The sequence below is a fragment of the Gadus macrocephalus genome, chromosome 4, assembly GCF_031168955.1.
Source record: "Gadus macrocephalus chromosome 4, ASM3116895v1".
Taxonomy (NCBI): Eukaryota; Metazoa; Chordata; class Actinopteri; order Gadiformes; family Gadidae; genus Gadus; species Gadus macrocephalus.
The window spans coordinates 5,028,865-5,055,765 of NC_082385.1; the positions used below are offsets into that span (position 1 = coordinate 5,028,865).

Genomic DNA, 26,901 nt, shown 5'->3' on the forward strand with positions numbered 1-26,901 from the left:
TTAATGCCATTAATGGCTAAATAATAAATATATTATTGAACACTTATTATAAATATTAAAATAGCAAAACAATAACGGAACATTTTCCATTTTTGACAGCTGCAAGAAATAAACCTCTGAAATCCGATGGGGAGCTAACTACACCACATGTACACTATAGCTAACTACACATGTACAGTCTAGCTAACTATACCGCATGAACACTATCAGCAGAATTGACTAGCCACTAGTAGTGAATCCAATAGCGGTGAATCGACTTAGCTTGCTAATAGTGAATTGACTAGCCACTAGTAGTGAATCCAATAGCGGTGAATCGACTTAGCTTGCTAATAGTGAATTGACTAGCCACTAGTAGTGAATTGACTAGCTAACTACTAGTGAATTTACTAGCTAGTAAGAAGTGAATTGATTTATTCGAGTGTTCAGAAGCCATGAGAACAGAAACACAGAGGACATCAATCAGGCAGAAATGGACCTCTTTATTGACTTGAGATAAACAAGAACACTCCTGATCACAGCAGAGCTAACACGGCTAACCACGGCTAACCGTAGCTCACACGGCTAACCAACGCTTGCTTCAGCTAACCGTAGCCAACAGATAACCACCACTAACCGTAGCTAACACAGTTAACTCCTGCTAACCACAGCATAGAGTCAGAGCACATGGTCAGGTCTGTCTGTCCATAGTTAAGTCTGTCTGTCCAGTCTGTCTGTCGGTCTGTCTAGTCTGTCGGTCGGTCCACAGTCTAGTCCATCTCTTGTCTACAGGTGTGTGTGGGGGGTTTTGCATTCTGTCTCTGTGCGTGTGTCTCAGTGTGTATGCGTGCGTGTGTGGTCTAGTCTGTTGCTGGTCCGTCTTGGGTCCGTCTACGGTCTGTCTCCGGTCTGTCTACGGTCTGGTCTTTCTCTGGTCTTGTGTGTGGAGTGTTCTTTGCTATCGTTTGCTCTGGTCTTGACAGTGATGGGAGGTGAACCAACAGTCTCTTCCAGTCCGCTAGAAGCAGCTCTCGCTTGCCCCCCCATCATCCAAGCTTTCTATTGGACGCCAGCCTGTTGAACTGAGCAAGCCCTTCTCCCATTGGCTGCCAGGTCGCAGGCAAGCCATAACCATTGGTGAGTTTGATCGCATGCCAACTGTCAGTCACTCCACAGTGGCCAATCAGGTTGAGGCACCTGCAGTACTTCTGGAATTAGAAAAAAACAACAAACCCCAAAATAAACAAGGAACATCAGCCAATCAGCCGGCATCCTGAAAGAAAATGGGAGGAGCTTCCACGCTTTGATTTCCTGTTCCTGTTTGTCCATGCAGAACTCCTCCTGCTGCAGTGCATCATGGGAAACCGGCGCAAGGAGAGTAAGAACAACAGATGGTGTCTATGTCTGTGTGTGTCCGAGTGTCTGTGAGTGTCTATGTGTGTGTGTGTGTGTGTGTGAGTGTGTGTGTGAGTGTGTGAGTGTGAGTGTGTCTGTGTGTGTGGTGCATGATGGGAGTTGCAGTCTCCTTAACTAGTGTCCATGGACTCCATGTTGGCGGAGGTGGAGTCTCGCTGTATGGAGTCAAAGATGGCGGCCAGCTCCTGGTTGGAGGCGATCTGGGACTGGAACTCGGCCATGAGGGGCGACTTCTCCGCCTCCGGGATGCCCAGCAGCGCCACCACCGCCCGCATGGCCGACCGCTTCAGCTCATCCTGCTTCTCAAACTCCTGCTTCACCGAGTTGGCCTTAACCTGCACACACGCGTATCAACGTCTCAAAGCCCTGCACACACACGTATCAACGTCTCAGAGCCCTGCACACACGTACCGACGTCTCAAAGCCCTGCACACACACGTATCAACGTCTCAAAGCCCTGCACACACACGTATCAACGTCTCAAAGCCCTGCACACACACGTACCGACGTCTCAGAGCCCTGCACACACACGTATCAACGTCTCAAAGCCCTGCACACACACGTACCGACGTCTCAAAGCCCTGCACACACACGTATCAACGTCTCAGAGCCCTGCACACACGCGTATCAACGTCTCAAGGCCCTGCACACACGTATCAACGTCTCAGAGCCCTGCACACACGTATCAACGTCTCAGAGCCCTGCACACACACGTATCAACGTCTCAGAGCCCTGCACACACACGTATCAACGTCTCAAAGCCCTGCGCACACACGTACCGACGTCTCAGAGCCCTGCACACACACGTATCAACGTCTCAGAGCCCTGCACACACACGTATCAACGTCTCAGAGCCCTGCACACACACGTACAGACGTCTCAAAGCCCTGCACACACGTATCAACGTCTCAAAGCCCTGCACACACACGTATCAACGTCTCAAAGCCCTGCACACACACGTATCAACGTCTCAAAGCCCTGCACACACACGTATCAACGTCTCAAAGCCCTGCACACACGTATCAACGTCTCAGAGCCCTGCACACACACGTACCGACGTCTCAAAGCCCTGCACACACACGTATCAACGTCTCAAGGCCCTGCACACACATACAAGTATCACCTGCACACACATATGGTGGTGCAGGGGGCTGTGTTAGGGGGGAGTCACGGTACCTTGGTGGTGCAGGTGGCTCTGAGCGGCTCCACCAGCCGGTCGAGGCGCTGCAGGACGGCGCTGGAACACAGACAGGAGAGTCTGGCCAGCATCAGGAAGGTCAGCATCTAGAGAGAGAGAAAAAAGGAAAATAAACACACACAGAAAATAACCAGAGTGACAGACAGAGACAGAGAGAGAGAGAGAGAGAGAGAGAGAGAGAGAGAGAGAGAGAGAGAGAGAGAGAGAGAGAGAGAGAGAGAGTAAATAAACAGAGAGAGACAGACAGAGAGAGAGAGGGAGAGAGAGGTGTGCGGACCTTGATGTCGTAGTGGTCCTTCAGCCCGTCCTCCACGTGGTTGAGGAAGGTGAAGATATCGATGCGGTCCAGGCAGCTGTCCAGCAGTGTGTACATGCACTCGAACGCAGCCTTCCTCAGGTCCAGCCCGTCGTCCACTGTGTGTTTGAACGGGCCCATCTCCACCTTTGCACGCACACGCACACACCTGGAGTTAGATGCTGTAATTGGACCTCTAATCAGCAGGAGGCTGTGCTTGGTCCTCTTAGTAGTAGGAGGCTTTGATTGGTCCTCTGAGCAGCAGCAGGCTGTGATTGGTCCTCTGAGCAGCGGGAGGCTGTGATTGGCTCACCTCTCTGATGAGCTCCTTGCGGACGCGGGTCTCGTTGTAGAGGTGTGGCAGGATGGTGTCCAGCAGCTCTCGGATCAGACTGGGCTTATTATGGGCTGCAGAGTTGAAGGTTACCAAGGCAACGCGACGCACATTCAGGTCGGGGTCCTCAAGGGTCTTCAGGAAGTCACCTGGTGGAGGGCAGCCAATCAGAGCAGCTGTGTGTTACCTATTGAGTTCTTAAGCAGTGTGTGTGTGTGTGTGTGTGTGTGTGTGTGTGTGTTACCTATAGAGTTCTTAAGCAGAGTGTGTGTGTGTGTGTGTGTTACCTATAGAGTTCTTAAGCAGAGTGTGTGTGTGTTACTTATAGAGTTCTTAAGCAGTGTGTGTGTGTGTGTGTTACCTATTGAGTTCTTAAGCAGTGTGTGTGTGTGTGTGTGTGTGTGTGTGTGTGTGTTACCTATAGAGTTCTTAAGCAGAGTGTGTGTGTGTGTGTGTGTTACCTATAGAGTTCTTAAGCAGAGTGTGTGTGTGTGTGTGTGTGTGTTACCTATAGAGTTCTTAAGCAGTGTGTGTGTGTGTGTGTGTGTGTGTGTGTGTGTGTGTGTGTGTGTGTGTGTGTGTGTGTGTGTGTGTGTGTGTGTTACCTATAGAGTTCTTAAGCAGTGTGTGTGTGTGTGTGTGTGTGTGTGTGTGTGTGTGTGTGTGTGTGTGTGTGTGTGTGTGTGTGTGTGTGTGTGTGTGTGTGTGTGTGTGTGTGTTACCTATAGAGTTCTTCAGCAGGGGGTCTATCGGCTGTGGCTGGTCAGAGATGGTGAACTTAACCGCTGTTACTACAGAGCTTCTGGCATAGGAGGAGCCTGGAACACACAGGTGATTGACAGTACAGGTGTTTGACAGTACAGGTGATTGACAGTACAGGTTTGTTTGACAGTACAGGTGTTTGACAGTACAGGTGATTGACAGTACAGGTTTGTTTGACAGTACAGGTGCGATTTACAGTATGTGTGATTGCCACTACAGGTGATTGCCAGTATTGTGTTTGACAGAATTGTGTGATTAACAGTACGTTTGATATCACAGGTGACTGACAGTACGGTGTGATTGACAGCACAGGTGATTGACAGCACCGTCCGATTGACCGTACCTGACAGCAGGTATCCCTTGAGCCTTGGCAGCAGGGTCTCGGGGTCGATGAGGGTCAGCTTGCCGAGGCACTCTGCCACCACGTTGCGGGTTCCCTCCTCCTGGCACTCGCAGTGCTTCAGCAGCAGGGTCCACACCGACTCCACGTAGGGCTTCAGCCCCGCCACCGTGGACGAACCTGAGGACACCGGGGGGTTAGAGCTGGAGGTAGTAGACCTAGAGATAGTGGACCCAGTGTCCCTAACAGAGATAGTGGACCCAGTGTCCCTAACAGAGATAGTGGACCCAGTGTCCCTAACAGAGATAGTGGACCCAGTGTCCCTAACAGAGATAGTGGACCCAGTGTCTCTAACATAGATAGTGGACCCAGTGTCTCTAACAGAGAGATAAGTGGACCCAGTGTCTCTATCATGGTGATAGTGGACCCAGTGTCTCTATCATGGTGATAGTGGACCCAGTGTCTCTATCATGGTGATAGTGGACCCAGTGTCTCTAACAGAGATAGTGGACCCAGTGTCACTAACAGAGATAGTGGACCCAGTGTCCCTAACAGAGATAGTGGACCCAGTGTCACTAACAGAGATAGTGGACCCAGTGTCACTAACAGAGATAGTGGACCCAGTGTCACTAACAGAGATAGTGGACCCAGTGTCACTAACAGAGATAGTGGACCCAGTGTCACTAACAGAGATAGTGGACCCAGTGTCCCTAACAGAGATAGTGGACCCAGTGTCCCTAACAGAGATAGTGGACCCAGTGTCCCTAACATAGATAGTGGACCCAGTGTCTCTATCATGGTGATAGTGGACCCAGTGTCTCTATCATGGTGATAGTGGACCTAGTGTCTCTATCATGGTGATAGTGGACCTAGTGTCTCTATCATGGAGATAGTGGACCTAGTGTCTCTATCATGGTGATAGTGGACCTAGTGTCTCTAACATGGAGATAGTGGACCTAGTGTCTCTATCATGGTGATAGTGGATCCAGTGTCTCTATCATGGTGATAGTGGACCCAGTGTCACTAACAGAGATAGTGGACCCAGTGTCACTAACAGAGATAGTGGACCCAGTGTCCCTAACAGAGATAGTGGACCCAGTGTCTCTAACATAGATAGTGGACCCAGTGTCTCTATCATGGTGATAGTGGACCCAGTGTCTCTATCATGGTGATAGTGGACCTAGTGTCTCTAACAGAGATAGTGGACCTAGTGTCTCTAACAGAGATAGTGGACCCAGTGTCTCTATCATGGTGATAGTGGACCCGGTGTCTCTATCATGGTGATAGTGGACCTAGTGTCTCTATCATGGTGATAGTGGACCCAGTGTCTCTATCATGGTGATAGTGGACCTAGTGTCTCTATCATGGTGATAGTGGACCTAGTGTCTCTATCATGGTGATAGTGGACCTAGTGTCTCTATCATGGTGATAGTGGACCCAGTGTCTCTATCATGGTGATAGTGGACCTAGTGTCTCTAACAGAGATAGTGGACCCAGTGTCTCTAACAGAGATAGTGGACCCAGTGTCTCTATCATGGTGATAGTGGACCTAGGATAGACCTAGTGTCTCTATCATGGTGATAGTGGACCTAGTGTCTCTATCATGGTGATAGTGGACCTAGTGTCTCTATCATGGTGATAGTGGACCTAGTGTCTCTATCATGGTGATAGTGGACCCAGTGTCTCTATCATGGTGATAGTGGACCTAGTGTCTCTATCATGGTGATAGTGGACCTAGTGTCTCTATCATGGTGATAGTGGACCTAGTGTCTCTATCATGGTGATAGTGGACCTGGTGTCTCTATCATGGTGATAGTGGACCTAGTGTCTCTATCATGGTGATAGTGGACCTAGTGTCTCTATCATGGTGATAGTGGACCTAGTGTCTCTATCATGGTGATAGTGGACCTAGTGTCTCTATCATGGTGATAGTGGACCTGGTGTCTCTATCATGGTGATAGTGGACCTGGTGTCTCTATCATGGTGATAGTGGACCTGGTGTCTCTATCATGGTGATAGTGGACCTGGTGTCTCTATCATGGTGATAGTGGACCTAGTGTCTCTATCATGGTGATAGTGGACCTAGTGTCTCTATCATGGTGATAGTGGACCTAGTGTCTCTATCATGGTGATAGTGGACCTAGTGTCTCTATCATGGTGATAGTGGACCTGGTGTCTCTATCATGGTGATAGTGGACCTAGTGTCTCTATCATGGTGATAGTGGACCTAGTGTCTCTATCATGGTGATAGTGGACCTAGTGTCTCTATCATGGTGATAGTGGACCTAGTGTCTCTATCATGGTGATAGTGGACCTAGTGTCTCCAACATGGTGATAGTGGACCTAGTGTCTCTAACATGGAGATAGTGGACCTAGTGTCTCTAACATGGAGATAGTGGACCTGGTGTCTCTATCATGGTGATAGTGGACCTAGTGTCTCTAAAGGTAGAGATAGTTACCCATGATCTCGATTACTAAAAGCGTGGGCAACGAAGTTAGTCATCGATTCGTTGAATCGCGGGTTTAATAAGTCACTCGTATGCGTGGAACTGTTTTCAGACGCCGACCGGTTTCGTGTGTGCCCACAGCGAGCCTTCCGCCCGCTACAGTGCGAGCGACCACAGCTTGTATTTTGGACACGAAAGATGTGTGGGAGCACTTTACAATGCATAAAGTTAAAAAGTGCGTTAGTTGCAAACTTTTGCAAACGCAAAATGACACGGCACGGAAGAACCACGGGGATGAGCATCTGAAAAGCAAACATGTCTGAGTCATCCCTGACAAGGATGGGGGCTCGACAGCAGAGTAAAGGTGGATGTAAAGCCCTCCGTAAAGTGCAGTACGTAGACACGGAGAGCCCTCTCCGTTGACGGAGCTCTACGTGCGGTTCCAATATTTTCTAACTATCCGTCGGAGACGGCAAGGGCTGCGATTGGTCCTCTAACAAAATCATTTCCGGAAATCATTTCTACCGGTTTGACTTAAGCAACTGAAAGCCTCATTTTCTGCACTTTATAAAAGAAAGGAGCCTTTTCCTTTTTCTAGATGTATACATAAATGTATATCATACATTGTATGTTTTTTTGTGTTATTCCAGTTATGTTTTAAGATTTTTTTATCATTCAATATTACTTTTAATAGCCCAGGGACGTTGGAGCAATAACCTGTTGTTCTTACACTTCAGTCTGCACGGTGAATTTGAAGTCATGTTCAGCTTTCGAATAAAGATGTGGCAATTACAAATGTTTCCTTTTTTTTTATCCGATTCATCGATTAATCGAAAAGAGATTATCGAGCGATTAAGCGATTATTAAAACAATAGTTAGTTGCAGCAGCCCTAGTAGAGACAGTTACCTATGATCTCCTTCAGTGAGTGCAGCAGCAGGTATTGCCGTTTGGGTTGGGAGGAGATCTCCTGCAGGACGAAGGGAAGATATTCTGGAAGATTCCCCACAGCGATGCTCCCCAACGCATAGGAGGCAGCGGACTTCACCTGGAGGACAGACAGGTAGGCGGGCAGATGGGCAGACAATGTTAAGATTAGTTCTCAGGAAGACGCAGGCAGGCAGGCAGGCAGGCAGGCAGGCAGGCAGGCAGGCGGGCAGGAGAGAAAGACCGACTACCTCTTCACTGGTGGAGGAGAAGGCGTCGAGGATGACCGTCTTGAGCTCTGGTTGGCTGCTCAGGTCCACATGGTGCCCCACCTCGCCCAATGAGAGCAGAGCGAGCAGCCGGATGGAGTCGGTGGAGCGGCTGTTCTTCACGTCCTGTCGCCCGATCACAACACAGAGGAGCGATCAGAACACGGTGAGACGACCAATCGGAGCACAGCTAGACGACCACTCAGAAACACAGCCCCCGTCCACCTCACGACAGCAGGCAGTTGGTCAGACAGACGGTCAGACAGACAGATGGGGGACAGACAGTCAGGTACCTGTATGAACTGGCCCACCACGGCGGGGCCCTCACGGGGGCAGGCCGTGGTCAACGCCGCCACACACTTGGCGATGGAGCAGTAGGCCTGCTTGTGGCCGAGGGCGGAGCTCTGGGCGTAGACGGGCCCCGTCAGCATCCGCAGCACGTCCATGTAGCCCAGCCCCGCCGTCTCCGTGGTGACCAGGGCCTGGGGGCACACGGAGTGAGCACAAAGTTTAGCACAATGCAATCAGAGGCTTGAGCGGCTTTACATTGAGACAGACTGAGGGACACACAGAGACTGACAGACAGAACACAGACAGAGAGACACACAGAGACCGACAGAACGCAGACAGAGACAGACTGAGGGACACACAGAGACTGACAGAACGCAGACAGAGACAGACTGAGGGACACACAGAGACTGACGGACAGAACACAGACAGAGAGACAGACAGAGACTGACAGGGTACAGACAGAGACAGACTGAGGGACACACAGAGACTGACGGACAGAATACAGACAGAGAGACACACAGAATACAGACAGAGACAGACTGAGGGACACACAGAGACTGACAGACAGAATACAGACAGAGAGACACATAGAGACTGACAGGGTACAGACAGAGACAGACTGAGGGACACACAGAGACTGACGGACAGAATACAGACAGAGAGACACACAGAGACTGACAGAATACAGACAGAGACAGACGGAGGGACGGACAGCACGAGAGACGGACAGACCTTGTAGAAGTCCAGCATGGCGGCCAGAGCCCCCCCCTGCAGCAGTGGCGAGCGGACCAGGACGATGAGCTGGCTGAGGATGGCCCCGCCGCTGAGCTGGCCCAGCGCCGAGGGGTGAGTGTGGGCCAGCGTGGACAGGAAGCTCAGCGCCATCTGGCTCACATGCATGTCGCTCTCCGAGATCAGAGGCGGGAGCTCGGCCAGCACCGCGTCCACCATGGCCGGGGTCACCGCAGAGCTGGGGGAGGACACAACGCGCCTGTTACACCTGGTTCACACCTGGTCCACACCTGGTCCACACCTACACCTGTTACACCTGGTTCACACCTGGTCCACACCTACACCTGTGACACCTGTTCCACACCTACACCTGTGACACCTGGTCCACACCTACACCTGGTTCACACCTGGTCCACACCTACACCTGGTTCACACCTGGTCCACACCTGGTCCACACCTACACCTGTGACACCTGGTCCACACCTACACCTGTGACACCTGGTCCACACCTACACCTGTGACACCTGGTCCACACCTACACCTGTTACACCTGGTTCACACCTACACCTGTTACACCTGGTTCACACCAGGTAGTACCTCTAGTTAAGGTGTGGTCAGCAGAACCAGGTAGTACCTGTAGTTAAGGTGTGACCAGCAGACAGACAGGTAGTACCTCTAGTTAAGGTGTGGTCAGCAGACAGACAGGTGGTACCTGTAGTTACTAGGGGGGGGGAATCTCTTGGCACCTGACGATTCGATTCCGATTATGAGGTCAGCGATTCGATTCTAAAACGATTATCGATGCAAGAATTTTTTTTTATGTACATCTCCATGCTTGATTTTCCAAACATCTATATATACAGTTTGCTTATCACTTCCTACTTTTGTGATGATCATTAAAGACATCAACAGATGAATTAACTTATCTAATATTTTATTAGAGAAAAAGCTTTTGTCACAAATATGACTTTCTATGAACAATGCAATAATCAATGCAGCTTGTATTACAACATAATGTGGAAGTATGTAAAAAAAAAATAGGTTTCAGTTTTCTTTTCTTTCTAATCTTTCTTTTCTATGTCATTAAAGAAAAAGCTGCTCCTGAATTAGAAGGAGTTCTTGTGTCTGGCTGTGAGTTTGCGTGCATGCTATGCGTAGGCTGAATCGCAATCGTGTCAAGACAAATCAGATTGGCCCATACACACTGAAGAAAAATTTAATAATTTCAATATTACTAAAATGATCTCTCTCTCTGGCGAACAAAATGTTGCAGCAGGCGAACAAATGCAACATTTTTGATTATTCATTTATCTGCATCGAGACGGAATCGTTCTAGAGAGAATCGCGATTAGGGATGGGAATCGAGAACCGGTTCTTGTTCAGAACCGGTTCCGAGTCAACCGATTCCTTGGAATCATTAGCAAGCCTGCTTAACGATTCCGCTTATCGGTTCCGGTCGCGGCAAATGCGTCATGACGTCACACACACGCTGCTTTTGTTTTGGTTCAGAACGCAGCAAACATGGCGCCACCGAGGAAGAATCGCATTGTGTGTTCACACCAAACGCGACGGGGCGACAAGATCCCATACAAAGTGAACGTAGAGACGTTTTTGTCGTGATGACAGCCAATCAGCGTTCAACAGTGTGATAACTGAGTGACATGTGTAACCTAACAGCCAATCAGCGTTCAGCCGTCAAACTCAGTGCAGTGCAGTCCGGGGTGACTGCGGCATGGAGGAGAAAGTGATTGTTGCAGTTTGCGACTCCCGGAGCTCTATAATAGTATATAATATATTATAATTGGATATATAATATCACGGCCAACAGCTCCGTCGCCTCCGGATGGCCGTAGCGCGGGGAGCTCTCATAGGGATTGGGCTTCTCGGGATTTGTTTACCGGCATTGCTATGGTTTCCGGTCTTGTGTGTTCCAACGGTTTAATAGGTAGGCCCATCTAATAAATCTCTGTCTAATCAATGCTTCATTTTGTTGAATGCAAATGAGCACTTGAATGCAAATGAGCACTGTTAGCATTCCAAAAGGCACAAGCTCTTACTTGGCTGTTTTGAGTCTGTGTTTTTAGTTGTATGGCACATAATGATGGCATATATTTTTATATATTTTTTCGTCTAGACCAATTGATTTGAAAATGTACAATTTCCTAATACTAGAAGCACTTCTGATCAGATATTAAAGAGATTTAATACAAACAAACACATTTATACTTATTTTCTCACCCAATGAGAATCGATAAGAGAATCGATAAGGAATCGGATCGATAAGCAGAATCGGAATCGTGAAATTCTTATCAATTCCCATCCCTAATCGCGATGCATCGAAGAATCGATTATTTTTCCCACCCCTAGTAGTAACGGTAGCAGACAGACAGGTGGTACCTGTAGTCACGGTAGCAGACAGACAGGTACCTGTAGTTCCTCAGCAGGATGTCGAGGGCCGCCAGGGTGCAGAGCTTCAGCGCCCGCTGGTTCTTGCGGAGGAAGGAGGCGAGGATGGGGACGGCGTCGGGCAACACGGGCCGCAGGTCGATGCTCAGCCTGGAGCCCGCGATCAGCGTCAGGGCTGGAGGGCACACACGCATACATCTAATGAACACAGGTATGACCAGGTATGGGTTCCATGGGGGCGCGGCCAGGTGTGAGTGTGGGCCCGGCCTGGTGTGGGCCCGGCCTGGTGTGTGGACGTGGCCTGTTGTGAATGTGGTGTGTGGGCGTGGCCTGACGCGTGGGCGTGGCCTGATGCGTGTGTGTATGTGGCCTGGTTTGGGCGTGGTGTGTGGGAGTGGCCAGGTGTGTGGGCGTGGCCTGGTGTGTGTGTGTGTGGCCTGGTTTTGGCATGGTGTGTGGGAGTGGCCTGGCGTTGTTGTGGCCTTGTTTGGTGCGGTGTGGGGGCGTGGCCTGGTATGGGTGTGGGCGTGGCCTGTTATGGGTGTGGCCGTGGACCGGCGCTAGGCTCACCCTTCACCGTGGTGAGCCGGGTGATCTCGTTCTTCAGACGCTCCAGGAAGATGAGCAGGGTTCCAGGCAGCTCATTGGGCAGATGGTCGCCTAGGCATCAGAGACAGACTTAAGCTATCGAGCTTACTAGCATCTAGAAACTAGCTCGCAGCTACAAGCTGCAGCAGAAAGTTACGAACACATGTCGACTGATTCTTTCTGGTTACCTAAATTACAGATGATCTGTCCCATACAGGAAATGGCACGTTCTTTAACTTCCTGGTCGATGTCCGCAGCTTTGAGGCGTTTGATTGTACAATTAAAAACATCATCGATGTAGGGGGAGGGGTCAAAACTATCCGAGCTCCCCAATGCGCCGTCCAGAGGTCTGATGACCTAGCAGAATAAAACACAGCGATATGAGAAGAGGACAGAACAGTGAACAAGTTCAAGGTTTGGATCTAGTCCATAGAAAAGGGTAAGTGTGATGGTTAAGTGTGTGTAGGAAAGGTTGGAGGTTCATTATTTGAGAACTATGTGTTAAAAGTGGCAAAGCCACCCCTGTCAGCCTGATGGAGTGCAATGTGCTGAGAGACCCTCTGTTGGCTTCTGAACAATCAGTGCTTCTCTCCTTGTTTGGTTTGGGATCCATGTTGATTTTCAATGGCAGGCCCAACACATTTTAATGGTGGAGGGGGGAGGGAAGGGTTGAAGGCTGGATGGTTTCGGAATGTTTCCTTTCCTCCGCTCCCTCTTTAGACCTCTCAGACGTCTCTAGACCTCTCAGTGTCCGTAGACCTCTCAGTGTCCGTAGACCTCTCAGTGTCCGTAGACCTCTCAGTGTCCGTAGACCTCTCTGTGTCCGTAGACCTCTCAGTGTCCGTAGACCTCTCAGTGTCCGTAGACCACTCAGTGTCTGTAGACCACTCAGTGTCTGTAGACCACTCAGTGTCGGTAGACCACTCAGTGTCGGTAGACCTCTCTGTGTCTGTAGACCTCTCAGTGTCTGTAGACCTCTCAGTGTCTGTGGACCTCTCAGTGTCTGTGGACCTCTCAGTGTCTGTGGACCTCTCAGTGTCCGTGGACCTCTCAGTGTCCGTAGACCTCTCTCAGTGTCCGTAGACCTCTCTCAGGTCTTACCTTGACCAACTGCTGCGTGACCAGCAGGGCCTCTGAGGTGATCTTGTAGAAGGGGTCTCCCACACAGGCCACCAGGGGCGGCACCAGGGCTGAGACGTGGGGGTGGAAGGCGGTGGCTGGGTGGTTACAGAGCACCACGTAGAGACAGGCCAGAGCGTCGATCTTCAGGTTGGAGCTGCTCGACTTATCGTTCAGAGAGAAGATGATGCCTGCACACCAGGGATGGAAATTAACTTTTTTGCCCACCAGCCACTTATCTTTTTTTTACCAGCCACTTTTTATACGCTATATAATTTTTTAATAAATGCGTACATTTTTAACAATATAATAGTAACAATAGATAAGAAAAGTGTTTTTCATACACATCTTTTTTTCCATCAGAAGTGATTTTTACTCTAAGTAGGTTCTACCAAGGAACTGAGTTGAAAACGTTACACTCTTACCGATAAACAATACACAGGTATCTGCCATGTTAAGTCATGTTTATTTCAAAGGTGTTACGAAGTTTGGGGATAATTCATCCATACAAAGTATTTTCAATAAAAAACAAATTGACATATTAACAATAAAACAACATGCATGGCTACACCATCATAAGTCAATTTGTTTTTTTATATTTACATGCGACTAAATACAAATTTGTCCACAGACATGGTAACTAACGTATGATAGTAAGCATTATTGGCCCTTAACACTAATATTCAGAAAAAACACTTTCTTTCTGTTCAATAGTCTAGATAGAACTTAATCAATCACCTGTAGGAGAAATTTGTTAATGTTTGTCCCTATAAAACAATAATGGTAAAAAAATAAATACAAAACACGACGGTACCTGAGTAAGTCAAACCGTCCAATCTGAAGGCTCTACTTAACCACTCCCCCTACTCACTTCCACCAATGCAAAGCGAACAGAACTGAGTAGGGGAGGGCGTAGCCTACCTAGTTTATGAACGACCCAGAGAAACACAACGCAAATTCAATGTGAATTTGCGTTGTGCAAATTCACTGCAAATTATTGCGCGCTTCCATACCGCTCTAGATTCCCCCACCCCCACAGATTTTTTCCTGTAGAAACCTATGAAGGAAACCGATACGCCCTCTTAACCACAAAATGTTTGAGTCACTTCTATGGGAGTAAATCTGTGCCATCGGATTTTGAAAATAAAAAGCCATTGAACTCTAAGCACTGAATATTTATGCATGGAAATAACGTGTTTGAATTTGAACTGAACTCCTATTCAGCTTTATTTTTCAATGTTAACAATTCAAAATCAAAGATTCAACGTCAAAAGCTTCAAGTGGGGACGTTGATCACGTTGAAATTCAAATCCAGATACGTTATTTCAATGCATAAATATTCAGTGCTTAGAATTCAATGGCTTTTTATTTTCGCCTGAGATGGGGAACCAATCACAGAACGGGGAGGGACGGCAAGACGATGACGACGTCTATGCGACACACCCATCGTCTTCTTCCGAATTGCGTGTGTCTCACACCGAATGCGTGAGACTTGAGAGCTGTTAGTTACCGGTATATTATCCCGGATGTTGACAGTCGCAGTACAGCAAGAGAGGCGTAGAAGAAGAAGGGGGCCGGATGTTGACAGTAAAGGTTGTGGAACTGTGCAGCGCCGTATGACGAATGTATTGAATATACAAATTTGATCGAACCTGACTGGAAAGTATTACCCGACACAGTGGCGGGTGAAGTGACACGAATCAACCGCCACCATACAAATCCACCCGCAAATGGCGTGTGTTAATTTCCATCCCTTCTGCACACACACACACACACACACACACACACACACATACACATACACGTAAAATCCTTTATACCAGGTTTATATGACCTGGTATGAGGACAGGTGGTGTGTATTGCCTGGTATGAGGACAGGTGGTGTCTATTGCCTGGTATGAGGACAGGTGGTGTGTATTACCTGGTATGAGGACAGGTGGTGTGTATTAGGGCTGAACGATCTATCGTTTTCGACCGAAAATCGCAATCTCAAGCGTTACGATTTTGGGATCGTCAAAACTGCGGTTTATTTTATAATTATTATTATTATTATTATTATTTTATTTTTTTACAAAAGTGCAATTATTTTGATGCTGATGAGCCATTGAAGCAAGTTTACTTAAGAAAGAGGGCTCCCTTTTTATTTGACTTTTTTGGTTGTTGTTTCTTAGGTACTTGAATAAACAGTCTTGCATTTGAAATCTGTTGCCAGCAGTTTTCATTATTGCATTACCTTAATGGAATTCATTGGTTATATTAATTTATACTGAAACTTGATTTAAAGAAAATAAATCGTGGTTGAAATCGAAACCGCAATCTCTACCAGAAAAATCGCAATTTCAATTTTTTCTTAAAATCGTTCAGCCCTAGTGTGTATTACCTGGTATGAGGACAGGTGGTGTGGATTACCTGGTATGAGGACAGGTGGTGTGTATTACCTGGTATGAGGACAGGTGGTGTGTATTACCTGGTATGAGGACCGGTATATGTGTGGTCAGGGCTCCAGGCAGCACCGTCACCAGCTCCGTCAGCATGTTGAAACAACACTGTCTGGTCTTCACACTCTTCTCCTTCAGCTGGCGGTGGAGTGCTTTCACTATCATAGGGACCTGCACACACAACAGATATATCAAATACACACACACACACACAGACATGTTTGTAGTCCTGGAGCTAAGTATAGAGATAGAACTGATAGTACATCTATAGATGTAGATACGTGTATCATTAGCTATGCATAGTAGTAGTAATAATAATAATAATAATAGCTCATTACATTTATGTAGCGCTTTTTTCTGGAAACTCAAAGTGCTTACAGTGAAGAGGAGGACCTCACTAACCACAAACAGTGTGTAGCACCCACTTGGGTGATGCACGACAGCCAGTCGGCGCCAGAACGCTCACCACACACCAGCTTGAGGTGGAGAGCGAGGGATTAATGAATCAGCCAATTATACAGGGGGATGATTAGGGGGCCAGATTGAATGAGCCTGGTTGGGCAGTTTATAGCCAGGACACCGGGGACTCCCCTACTTTGCGATAAGTGCCCTGGGATCTTTTATGACCTCGGTGAGTCAGGACCTCGGTTTTACGTCTCCTCCGAAGGACGGCACCTTCCACAGCACAGTGTCCCCGTCACTGCACTGGGTCATCGGGATTGATGTTTTGGCCTGAGGGAAGAGTGCCACCTACTGGCCCCCAACCGACACCACTTCCAGCAGCAACTCGGTGTTCTCTCCCATCCAGTACTAACCAAGCCCACACCTGCGTAGCTTCAGACAATCAGCTAAGGCAGGGTCTCGATTGGTCTGGCTGCTAGTACATGGTGTACATACGTGTATGATCAAAGGATGCATCACCTGGTTCTGAAGCATGGTCAGGGGGGTCTCTCCCTGCTCCATGGCATCAGGATCGTTTAGCCAGGCCTGGGCCGGCCGCGTTTGTTTCAGCAGAGACAGGAAGGCATGGAACACATCTGCCTTCACGTTCTCCTCCCTCTCCTGAAAACACATCATCCATTAGTCAGGTCTGCTCTCCACATCCATTAGTCTGGTCTGCTCTGCTCATCCATCAGTCAGGTCTGCTCTACTCATCCATTAGTCAGGTCTGCTCTCCACATCCATTAGTCTGGTCTGTTCAACTCATCCATTAGTCTGGTCTGCTCTGCTCATCCATCAGTCAGGTCTGCTCTAGTCATCCATTAATCAGGTCTGCTCTACTCATCCTATAGTCTGGTTTGCTCTACTCATCCATTAGTCTGGTCTGCTCTACTCATCCATTAGTCTGGTCTGCTCTCCACATCCATTAGTCTGGTCTGTTCAACTCATCCATTAGTCAGGTCTGCTCTCCACATCCATTAGTCTGGTCTGCTCTACTCATCCATTAGTCAGGTCTGCTCTCCACATCCATTAGTCTGGTCTGTTCAACTCATCCATTAGTCTGGTCTGTTCAACTCATCCATTAGTCTGGTCTGCTCTACTCATCCATTAGTCAGGTCTGCTCTCCACATCCATTAGTCTGGTCTGTTCAACTCATCCATTAGTCTGGTCTGCTCTACTCATCCATTAGTCAGGTCTGCTCTCCACATCCATTAGTCTGGTCTGTTCAACTCATCCATTAGTCTGGTCTGCTCTACTCATCCATTAGTCAGGTCTGCTCTACTCATCCATTAGTCAGGTCTGCTCTACTCATCCATTAGTCTGGTCTGCTCTACTCATCCTATAGTCTGGTTTGCTCTACTCATCCATTAGTCTGGTCTGCTCTACTCATCCATTAGTCAGGTCTGCTCTAGTCATCCATCAGTCAGGTCTGCTCTAGTCATCCATTAATCAGGTCTGCTCAACTCATCCATTAGTCTGGTTTGCTCAACTCATCCATTAGTCTGGTCTGCTCTACTCATCCATTAGTCTGGTCTGCTCTACTCAACCATTAGTCTTAGTCTCTAACCTTGAAGCGGGCCACCAGTGCGGGCGACACCGAGCGGTAGAACTCAGGCAGCATCTCGTGGCGGCTCGCCACCACGGCGTCCAGACACTTGGCAGACGCCCGCCGCACCTTCCAGCTCATGTCGTCGTCGTCGCTGTACTCATCATCACTTCCTGTTTACACACACACACACACAACCATGACGTCATCGCTGTACTCATCATCGCTTCCTGTTTACAAACAAATAACCATGACGTCATCACTGTACTGTATTGACTGGTTCTAACCTTGATAATCTTCATCGTTCTGCTCTGCGTCCATGGCGTTGTCGTCCTCATCCTCGTCGTCATAGTTATAGTTGGGGTCGTAGGTCAGATAGCGCAGACACAGGGATATCACCGTGGAAACATGGGGGTACACCTCCTTAGGACACCTAGCGGAACACCACATGGAGAGTCTGAGTACCTCGCCTCTGACCTCTGAACCCAGCGGTGTGCCGCAGACAACATGGTGGCTGGCCACCAAACTGCCACCTTCCCCCACCTCCCCACCGCCTCAACCCCACAGGAGCTGTTTAAAGGGTACCTCCTGATGAACGATTCGAAGGCCTGGATGCAGTACTCTCGGAGCTCGTCGTCGTCCACGTTGCAGAACTTCACCACCAGAGGGATGATCTTCTCCAGGTACTCACCTGGAGACAGGAATTATACACATAAAGGTGTAGAATAAATGTGTGGACATACAGGTCTAGCATAAATGTGTGTACAGACAGGTGTAGTATAAAGGTGCATACATACAGGTGTAGTTTAAAGGTGAATACATACAGGTGTAGTTTAAAGGTGTATACATACAGGTGTAGTTTAAAGGTGTACACATACAGGTGTAGTTTAAAGGTGTATACATACAGGTGTAGTATAAATTAGGGCTGTAGGGTATGGACTAAAATGTATTTCACGGTATGATTTGAGGCATATACAGTAACGGAATTATATCACGTATGTTAATTGTATCTCCTAATATCGATAAAAATGCTTTTGAAGTGGTAAAATACTGGTTAGGCAGCAAGACTGCATAAAAAATGCAAAAATCTTTTCTCAAGTTACTGCCATCTCTGAAAAACACATATGTTTAATAGTATGGATTTCTTTCTCTACTTGCTCGCGGACCTTGCGGTATAGTTTTGGCATCTCAATATGGCTGAAGTGTGTGCGGGCAGGTAACGTGTACCTGGGATAGAGTGTTTTGACCATCTCTTTAAAGCCCTTTCTATCGACATTTTGAAAGGGGACCATGTCCTTACACAGGTAAACAGTGATGGCGTTTGTCATCACGTTCCACCCCTGCCTTCCTTTGTCGCAAGGACTGGCTTTTGAAAATGCCTGCGGAAGCGATGTCTGAGATGCAGAGACAGCTTCACGCTACCAGCGTCTGACTCGTACGGTGTGGAATGAGAGCTCGTGAACGGACTATTGCGCAAGCAGGCACGCTTGCTGCGCGCCTGCGTGCTTGCGCAATTGCATACTGTCTGAGAAGGCAGTGTCGCTGTAAAATCTGTCCCTGGGAAAGCAACGTTGCACCGAATAGAAAACGCATCGTTACCATATTTTCAGTAGCTGTGCTTCGCTTTAATTTTTACATGAAAAAGTAATTACGTTACTGTAATAACGCGTTACTTACTTTGTAATGCGTTACACACAACACTGTCTACCGGTCCCCCCGGTCTCGCGGTAACGTCAAAATTCATACCGTAGCGCAAATTCCCACCGATGTACTTTCTATTCCGTTGATACCGCACACCCCTAGTATAAAGTGGTGGTGCGTCCGGGCAGGTGGAGGCTGTACCTATGCGGTGGCCGGCCTGCCGGCTGATGGCAGCAGTGCACTGGATGTAGGTCCTGGTGGTGGACATGTTGTCGTTCCTCCCCAGCTCTGCCAGCAGGTGTTCAATCAGGTCGATGAACACCAGGTTACAACAGGACATCACCAGGTGGCCCAGCGCCATGATGGTCCGCTGGGAACGTACACACACACACACACACGTTATAGGACACAACACACACACACACACACGTTATAGAAAACACAAACACATTACAGAAACACACAGACTTTATAGACACACACACCCACATCCACACACACACACACGTTATAGATCACATACACTTTATGGAAACACACACGAAAACAAACACAAACAAGTTATAGACCACACACGTTATAAGAACACACACATTACAGAAACACACACTCTGGCTAGCTCTCCTTTGTAATACGCTCAAAGGTCAGGTGACGGGTCAGGTGACCGATCCTACCTTGCGGACGGCCAGTCTGGGTGAGGTGAGCTGAGGCAGAAGACAGCTGAGGATGGAGGGATGGAAGTTCACCAGGAGGCCGCCCTGTCTGGAAGAAAAAGACCACAGTCACACCTGGAACCTCCTGTAGACCACCTAGAGACCTCCTGTAGACCACACCACCTAGAGACCTCCTGTAGAACTGCGTATGTGGTCTGGTTCCTCTACAGGTATCCAACAGGTAGAGCCAGGGCCTCCAGTCAACGTCTGCTCCTCTGACCATCGGGTTCAGTCAGAGGGTTCACGGGCCGAGACGGCAGTGAGACACCTGTAGTTAGGTGAGACGGGTACCTGCAGAGCATGTCGGCCATGATGTCCAGAGCCTCCAGTTGTACCGAGACGTCCTCCTGCTTAGCGATCGCGCTGGTTAGCCTCCCAGTGATCTTCTTACACACGCTGGCAGCTAGCGCAGAGCCTGCACACACACACACACACACACACACGTTAAAGAGTCATTGAAACCAAAAAAACACATATTGGATTTAAAAACATGGGTATTTGTCTTATATGATCGTAAACAAAAACAAATCATTCTTGACTACAGCCAATTATAAAGATACAGTAAAATGTCACAAACTCATGAGACGTAAACACCTATGCCATTTATCTATTGCCATATTGCCGTCCCTGAAATAGAGGCTAACGGCAGTAGTGTTCTCACCACTCGAGGCAGCAGTGTTCTCACCACTAGAGGCAGCAGTGTTCTTACCACTAGAGGCAGGGGGCAGCTCTCCTATGACGGTCTTGAGGCCGATGGAGGAGATGTCTCGGAGCTGCTCCTTGTCCGACAGCATGTTGGTGCAGAGTGTGTCCACAATAGTCTCCACCTGGTACTCCTTCACCTTGCTGACCAGAGGCCCGAGGCTGCAGGCCCAACACACCAGTCACACCTCCACTTCTCCAACACTATCCAATCCACGCTTCACTTCGGGGCCGTGTGTGTATCTCTTACCATTTGACAGCGAGGTTTTGAACTTCTCCATTTTTATCCTCCAACAGCTTGAGAATCATCTTCACCACCTGAGAACCAGGGAGTCAACCACTCAATGAAGACATCAGTCAACCAATCAGTCATCCAATCAATGAATCCAGTCAATCAACCAACCAATCAATTAACGAATCAGTACATCATCCAATGAACCGATCATTTAACCAATCAATTAACCAATTAGTCCACTAATCAGTCACATAACATCTAGGAATATCCTGGAAAAACTAAGGACCATTTAATCAACAGAAAGATGTATGAGGCTTGATCCAGTTGACATGGACCATGTTGGTCCAGAGTTTACTACATGATGACTTATATCATCTGTATTATGACTTATAACATGACCAATAACATCTGGATTAATCTCCAACAGCCGTTAGTGCTGACACATCAAAAGGTCTTCGAAGCGTTCTCATCATCATTTAAACTAATTTAAACTTTTTGGTTAAAATTCACTCGAAACTCAAATGAGGGATTTGGATCTCAGCTAATACCCACTGATAATCTGCCGTTTCCTCTTCTAAATGTATTCAAGAAATATTGAAACGTGCGTCCGTGCCCAGGCAACCTCCCCATAGAGAGTAATGTCATGGGACCCACAGCCTTGTATGTTTAGTTTAATGCTTTCAACTTGCTTGAGTCTTTTTTTAATTAGAAAATCTAGAGGACATCCTCTGTAAATACAGTGGGTATATAAAATATGTTCTTCAGGTTCTCTTGTTATCTCTGTGCTGGTCCTTTTAATAAGAAGAAGGCTGCTGGCCAGCTGAAGACCTCCTGACCACAGGACCTCCTCTACCTGTAGGTCTGCAGCGCCACCTGCTTGGCAAATGCCACACTGCAGCCAAACATTGATCGAATTGGAGATGAGGGTATGTGACGTTTTGTCAATCAATTCTCTCTATGACGGTAGGGATTTTGTTTTGACGGACAGTTATAATCCTGGCAGGCCCCAAAGTATTATCAAGGGAAGAAACCCCTGCTATTACAATGATAACAGATCATCAACACACCCTGTTATTAAAACAACAACAACACATCCTTTTAATACAACAATAACAACATCAACACACCTTCCTCTCACTGTCATCGTCCAGCTTTATGGAATCCTTCTGAAGCTCCGTCATCAGGTCGTTAGTGGCCATGAACCTAGAGAGACAGACAGAGAGACAGACAGGTTGTTAGTGGCCATGAACCTAGAGAGACAGACAGAGAGACAGAGAGGTTGTTAGTGGCCATGAACCTAGAGAGACAGACAGAGAGACAGACAGGTTGTTAGTGGCCATGAACCTAGAGAGACAGACAGATAGACTGACAGGGCATTAGTGGCCATGAACCAGGAGACAGACAGGTAGACAGACAGGTTGTTAGTGACCATGAACCTAGAGAGATAGACAGACAGGTCGTGAGTGGCCATGAACCTAGAGGGACGGACAGCCAGACAGGTCGTTAGTGGCCATGAACCTAGACGGACAGACAGACAGGTTGTTAGTGGCCATGATCTTAGGGAGACAGACGGGTACAGACAGGTCTTTAAGGAGCAGGTAGGGGTTAGACAGTATGGAGACAGGTCATTAAGGAGCAGCTAGGGGTTAGAGAAAAACAAAGACAGATCAATAAGGAGCTGGTAGGGGTTAGACAGTACAGAGATCGGTCCTTAAGGAGCAGGTAGGGCTAGACAGTACAGAGGCAGGTCCTTAAGGAGCAGGAAGGGGTTAAAGAAACCAGAGACAGGTCAATAAGGAGCAGGTAGGGGTTAGACAGTACAGAGACAGGTTCTTAAGGAGCAGGTAGGGGCTAGCTAGACAGTACAGAGACCAATCATCATGAGCAGGTGGGGGTTTGGACGTCTTGCTCTGCGATGGACATTGAGGATCGAACCCAGAACCTTTGGGATGGGAGTCAAAACACAAACCACCAATCCAGATGGGTGTGGGGATTGATGTAACTTGTGAGAGCCTTCCGATCGTCAGGGCTGTACTGATACTATATACAATATGCGATATCATACTATACTCTATAGAAAGCTCATGATGTCACTGCTAAGCTAACGGCTACATGTTGTCAACATTAGCTTGCAGCATGACGGGTTAAATGCTAGTCAACACTAGCCGTCACAACAGTCTCCTATCCCCGCCGTCTGTCAATCGCCTTTAGCTGACAGACTGACAAACAGACAGAGACAGACACACTGACACACGCTGCTCGGGTTTGTTATCATGTTGGCTCACTGCCGTTAACAGGTGGTTAGCTCCCTGTTGGCTCCCTGTTAGCTCCCTGTTAGCCTTCACACAGCGAGGCCTGCTGCTAGCGGGCTGCTAACCGACCCCGGGGTGTCAGTGGTCCGCTCGGACCGTCCTTGCCAGTGTCCCGGAGCCGGGTCCCGTGGCCTTTAGTACCTGAAGTCCTTGTCACTGGACGTCATCTTCTCCAGGAGGTTGGAGATGTGGTACGAGGCGCTCGCCATGCTAGCCGCTAGCCGTTAGCCGTTAGCTGGGTGCTAATCAGAGTGAGTGTGCGCGTGAGCCGCGGGTCGAGTGCTCTGCACGAGAGGAGCTTCTATCACCGATCCGTCGGGTTCAGTCCGGGTTCAGTCCGGGTTCACTGGTGATAGTCGGGACGAGTTGCGTTGTGGGTTCGCATCCCGCAGTCTGGGTGTGTTGGTTTGAATGAGGTCTGCAGAGGGGCGGGGCAACGGGGGTCAAAGTTCACCTCGTTCTGTTGCAGAAATTAAGAATCATTTTTTAAATGAATGTCAGACAGACTCCGTTAGACTACAGGTGATGTGTTGAATGATCATAAGGTAGCATGAGACCCCAGGCCACTAGTTTTGAATGATCATAATGTTGAGATTATTAGACCCCAGCCAACTGGGTTGAATGATCATAATGTTGAGAGCATTAGACCCCAGGCCACTGGTTGAATGATCATAATGTTCGTTAGACCCTACTGGGTTGAATGATCACAATGTTCATTAGACCCCTGGCCACTGGGTTGAATGATCATACTATTGAACGCATTAGTCCCCAGGCCGCTGGGTTGGATGATCATAATGTAACATTAGAACCCACTGTGTTGAATGATCATAAATTTGAGGAATTAGACCCCAGGCAATTGTGTTGAATGATCGTAATGTTGACAGCCCTAGTCCCCACTGTGTTGAATGATCATAATGTTGAGAGCATTAAACCCCACTGTGTTGAATAATGATGTTGAGTGCATGTCATCCTCACATTTCACACATTATGAAGGCACATCTTTATCTTTGCATGCATCTTTTTTTATTGATTGTTTTTAGTAATTGTATTCTTATTTGCTATAATTATTATTTTTGATATTTAATCTTGTTCTGTGCTTTCTGCTGAATTCCGATAAATAAAGCAGGGTACTCCAATACATTTTGTCTTATTTCTAGACGGATTCACTGCGTGTTTTACATTCAACATGTGTTTCATTAAACACAGGGCCATATTGGAAAATGTTTACCATGAATACGATTTCAAGATATTTCTGCCTGGATGCATCACAGTATTTGGGTGACTGACGCTTCGGTTAGTCCAGCAAAGAGACGCAGAGTTCATGACGCCATCTAGTGGTCAACTCAACGCTAGCACGCGGTTCAATTCAATTTTATTAAGATCCCATCCAACCCATCAAAGGTCCGATTCAAAGGGCTGAACAGGTCAAATATTTGATCCCCCCCTAGACGACAGACAGACAGACAGACAGACAGACAGACAGACAGACAGACAGACAGACAGACAGACAGACAGACAGACAGACAGACAGACAGACAGACAGACAGACAGACAGACAGACAGACAGACAGACAGACAGACAGACAGACAGACAGACAGACAGAAAGACAGAGTGACAGAAAGGCAGAGAGAGAGAGAGAGAGAGAGAGAGAGAGAGAGAGAGAGAGAGAGAGAGAGAGAGAGAGAGAGAGAGAGAGAGAGAGAGAGAGACAGAGAGACAGAGAGGGAGAGAGGGAGAGAGGCAGGCAGACAGACAGAGAAAGAAAGAGCAAGAGATAGAGAGACAGGCAGACAGCCAGAAAGGCAGGCAGGGAGGCAGACAGAAAGACAGACAGGCAGGGAGGCAGACAGACCGACAAACTCATCCTAGTGTGTGTGTGCAGTGAGTCATGTGTGGTTCAGTAGTGGTTCAAGTCCCTCAGGCTCTCTCCCCCCGACTCTCTCCCCATCTTTATCTCCCTCTCCCCCGTCTCCCTTTGTTAATCTCCAGCTCTCCCTCTCTTCATGTCCCTCCCCCCCTCCTCTCTCTCTCTCTCTCTCTCTCTCTCTCTTTCTCTCCCTCTCTTAAGGCACAAGCTCTTTCTACACATCCCACCCACATTCCCTAAGTGACAGATTCAATGTGTGCGCGTGCATGTGTGTGGGTGGCCTCATTCTAAAGATGTCAAAAGCATCACTATGCGTTGCTCTGACACTGAGACAGAAATTATTTTGACGTTACTGATCAGCGCTTAAGCATTTTATACAAAATCATTCATAAAGAAAACTACTTTTACAGTTTGACCTCCAAGTCCTCCAGAGGCCGAGAGAGGCTGCTTTTGGGGTTCAGACATGAGTCCACTGCATGTTCCTCAGTTATAACACGGCCTGGGTCATAGCCAACAGGAACCTCAGACTCCTGGCTGTCTGTACAGAACAAGGTGAGCTGACAGCACACGGCCACACCTCTCGTACTAGAGTCAGTAAAACGCTGCATGTTGGGGCCAGGCTGTAGTGACTGGATGAATGGGTCAACAGTATTAGGAGTTACCTTCATGGACCAGCAAGCATTTCGGTGGCCATTTAACCCCGGATAGCCTAATTCCTCTGATAAGGTTGATTTGATGACCTTGAGGAGGTAGGCCTACAGTTTGATGTGTCAGACCGTTCGGTCCCGAGCGGCCAGGAGCCACAGCGCGTGTCTACGGAGGGGCGTGGCTCTGACGCCTCACAACCTAACCGTCTCTCGTACTCCCGGTACGACTAAATTAACACATGAGGAGAACGTGTGAGATATGATTCAGGACCGGGGACCTTTAAGACTCAGAGCCCCCCTCCCTCCTCTCCTCTCCTGAATGAATGAAGACGCTCCCTCCGCGTGCACATCCCGCCGGTGCCGGTGTGCTTGCCCCTTCCTCCACAGCGCGAGCCGTTAACCGACAGCCTACCGTCCGGTGACGACGAAACGCCGGAGCACGAGCCGTTAACCGCCTCAGCACAAGCCGTTAACCGCCTACCGCCCGGTGAGGAGAGAAGCCTCAGCACGCGCGGCCCGGCGTTACCTTCACGCTCTTCACGTTCTACCTCGCGCCCCTCTCCGTCTCCTCGCGACATCACCGCGAGGCGCGAGGGGTCGAGTTACAACGAGAGAGAGAGAGGGGGGAGAGAGGGAGAGAGAGGGAGCGAGCGACGCGGACGTGGAGGAAGCCAGTGTAGCAGCCTGCTAAGCTAACGAGCAATGCTGCTGGATGTGGAATTGTTTTAGCGGGCCACCGTGGACTCCTTAGCCGCCCTGAGGTGCATCATGCCAGGCTGGAAGAAAAACATCCCGGCCTGTCTGCAACCGGACCAGGAGGGAGGTAGGCTGTGTGTGTGTGTGTGTGTGTGTGTGTGTGTGTGTGTGTGTGTGTGTGTGTGTGTGTGTGTGTGTGTGTGTGTGTGTGTGTGTGTGTGCGCGTGTGTGTCTGTGTGTGTGTGTCTGTGTGTCTGTTTGTTACTGTGTGTGTCTGTGTGTGTGCGCGTACACGGGAGCGCGTACTCCCGTGTACGTGGAGAGCGGGACTCGCGGTAACGTCAGCGGCCCGGAAATCATGTCGGAGAACGGGGGTGGTCCGCAGGGGGAACATGTCGGAGACTGGGGGCCTGTCTGGTGGAGACCGGGGGTCGGTCCGGTGGAGACCGGGGGCCGGTCCGATGGAGACTGGTGGCCGGTCCGGTGGACACCGGGGGCGGGGCCGTTGGAAACCGGGGGCCGGGCAGGTGTGACCGGGGGCCGGGCCGGAGGAGACCGGGGTAG

At 48.7% G+C, this 26,901-nt stretch overlaps 2 protein-coding genes across 5 annotated transcripts in view; one reads left to right on the top strand and one right to left on the bottom strand.

The window, feature by feature from the left end:
- Positions 1 to 459: 459 nt before the first annotated feature.
- On the bottom strand, positions 460 to 23,568 carry cand1 (cullin-associated and neddylation-dissociated 1). Of its 2 annotated transcripts, XM_060048653.1 has the most exons (27): positions 23,268 to 23,568; positions 21,942 to 22,017; positions 20,830 to 20,897; positions 20,587 to 20,741; positions 20,169 to 20,292; positions 19,839 to 19,926; positions 19,366 to 19,534; positions 18,109 to 18,214; positions 17,811 to 17,956; positions 17,545 to 17,696; positions 16,458 to 16,598; positions 15,566 to 15,707; positions 13,081 to 13,289; positions 12,168 to 12,336; positions 11,962 to 12,051; positions 11,413 to 11,566; positions 8,986 to 9,223; positions 8,256 to 8,444; positions 7,945 to 8,088; positions 7,676 to 7,814; positions 4,325 to 4,501; positions 3,942 to 4,037; positions 3,199 to 3,368; positions 2,868 to 3,032; positions 2,569 to 2,676; positions 1,508 to 1,727; positions 460 to 1,184 (listed from the first exon to the last, which is right to left on the bottom strand). In XM_060048653.1, exons 1-27 carry the CDS (start codon positions 23,333 to 23,335, stop codon positions 1,138 to 1,140), a joined length of 3,750 nt encoding a protein of 1,249 aa, XP_059904636.1. In that variant the 5' UTR covers positions 23,336 to 23,568; the 3' UTR covers positions 460 to 1,137. The 2 variants fall into 2 exon arrangements, with proteins under 2 accessions (XP_059904636.1, XP_059904637.1); XM_060048654.1 differs by having other exon boundaries at positions 460 to 1,727.
- A 2,289-nt stretch (positions 23,569 to 25,857) lies between these two features.
- grip1 (glutamate receptor interacting protein 1) overlaps positions 25,858 to 26,901 on the top strand; it is a 26,581-nt gene continuing 25,537 nt past the window's right edge. For 2 of the 3 annotated variants that reach the window (XM_060048662.1, XM_060048665.1), the window contains exon 1: positions 25,858 to 26,464. In XM_060048662.1, the coding sequence (XP_059904645.1) occupies positions 26,410 to 26,464 (55 nt within the window). In that variant the 5' untranslated portion in view covers positions 25,858 to 26,409. The remainder of the gene's footprint in view (positions 26,465 to 26,901) is intronic. The other variant, XM_060048667.1, reaches the window with a different exon arrangement.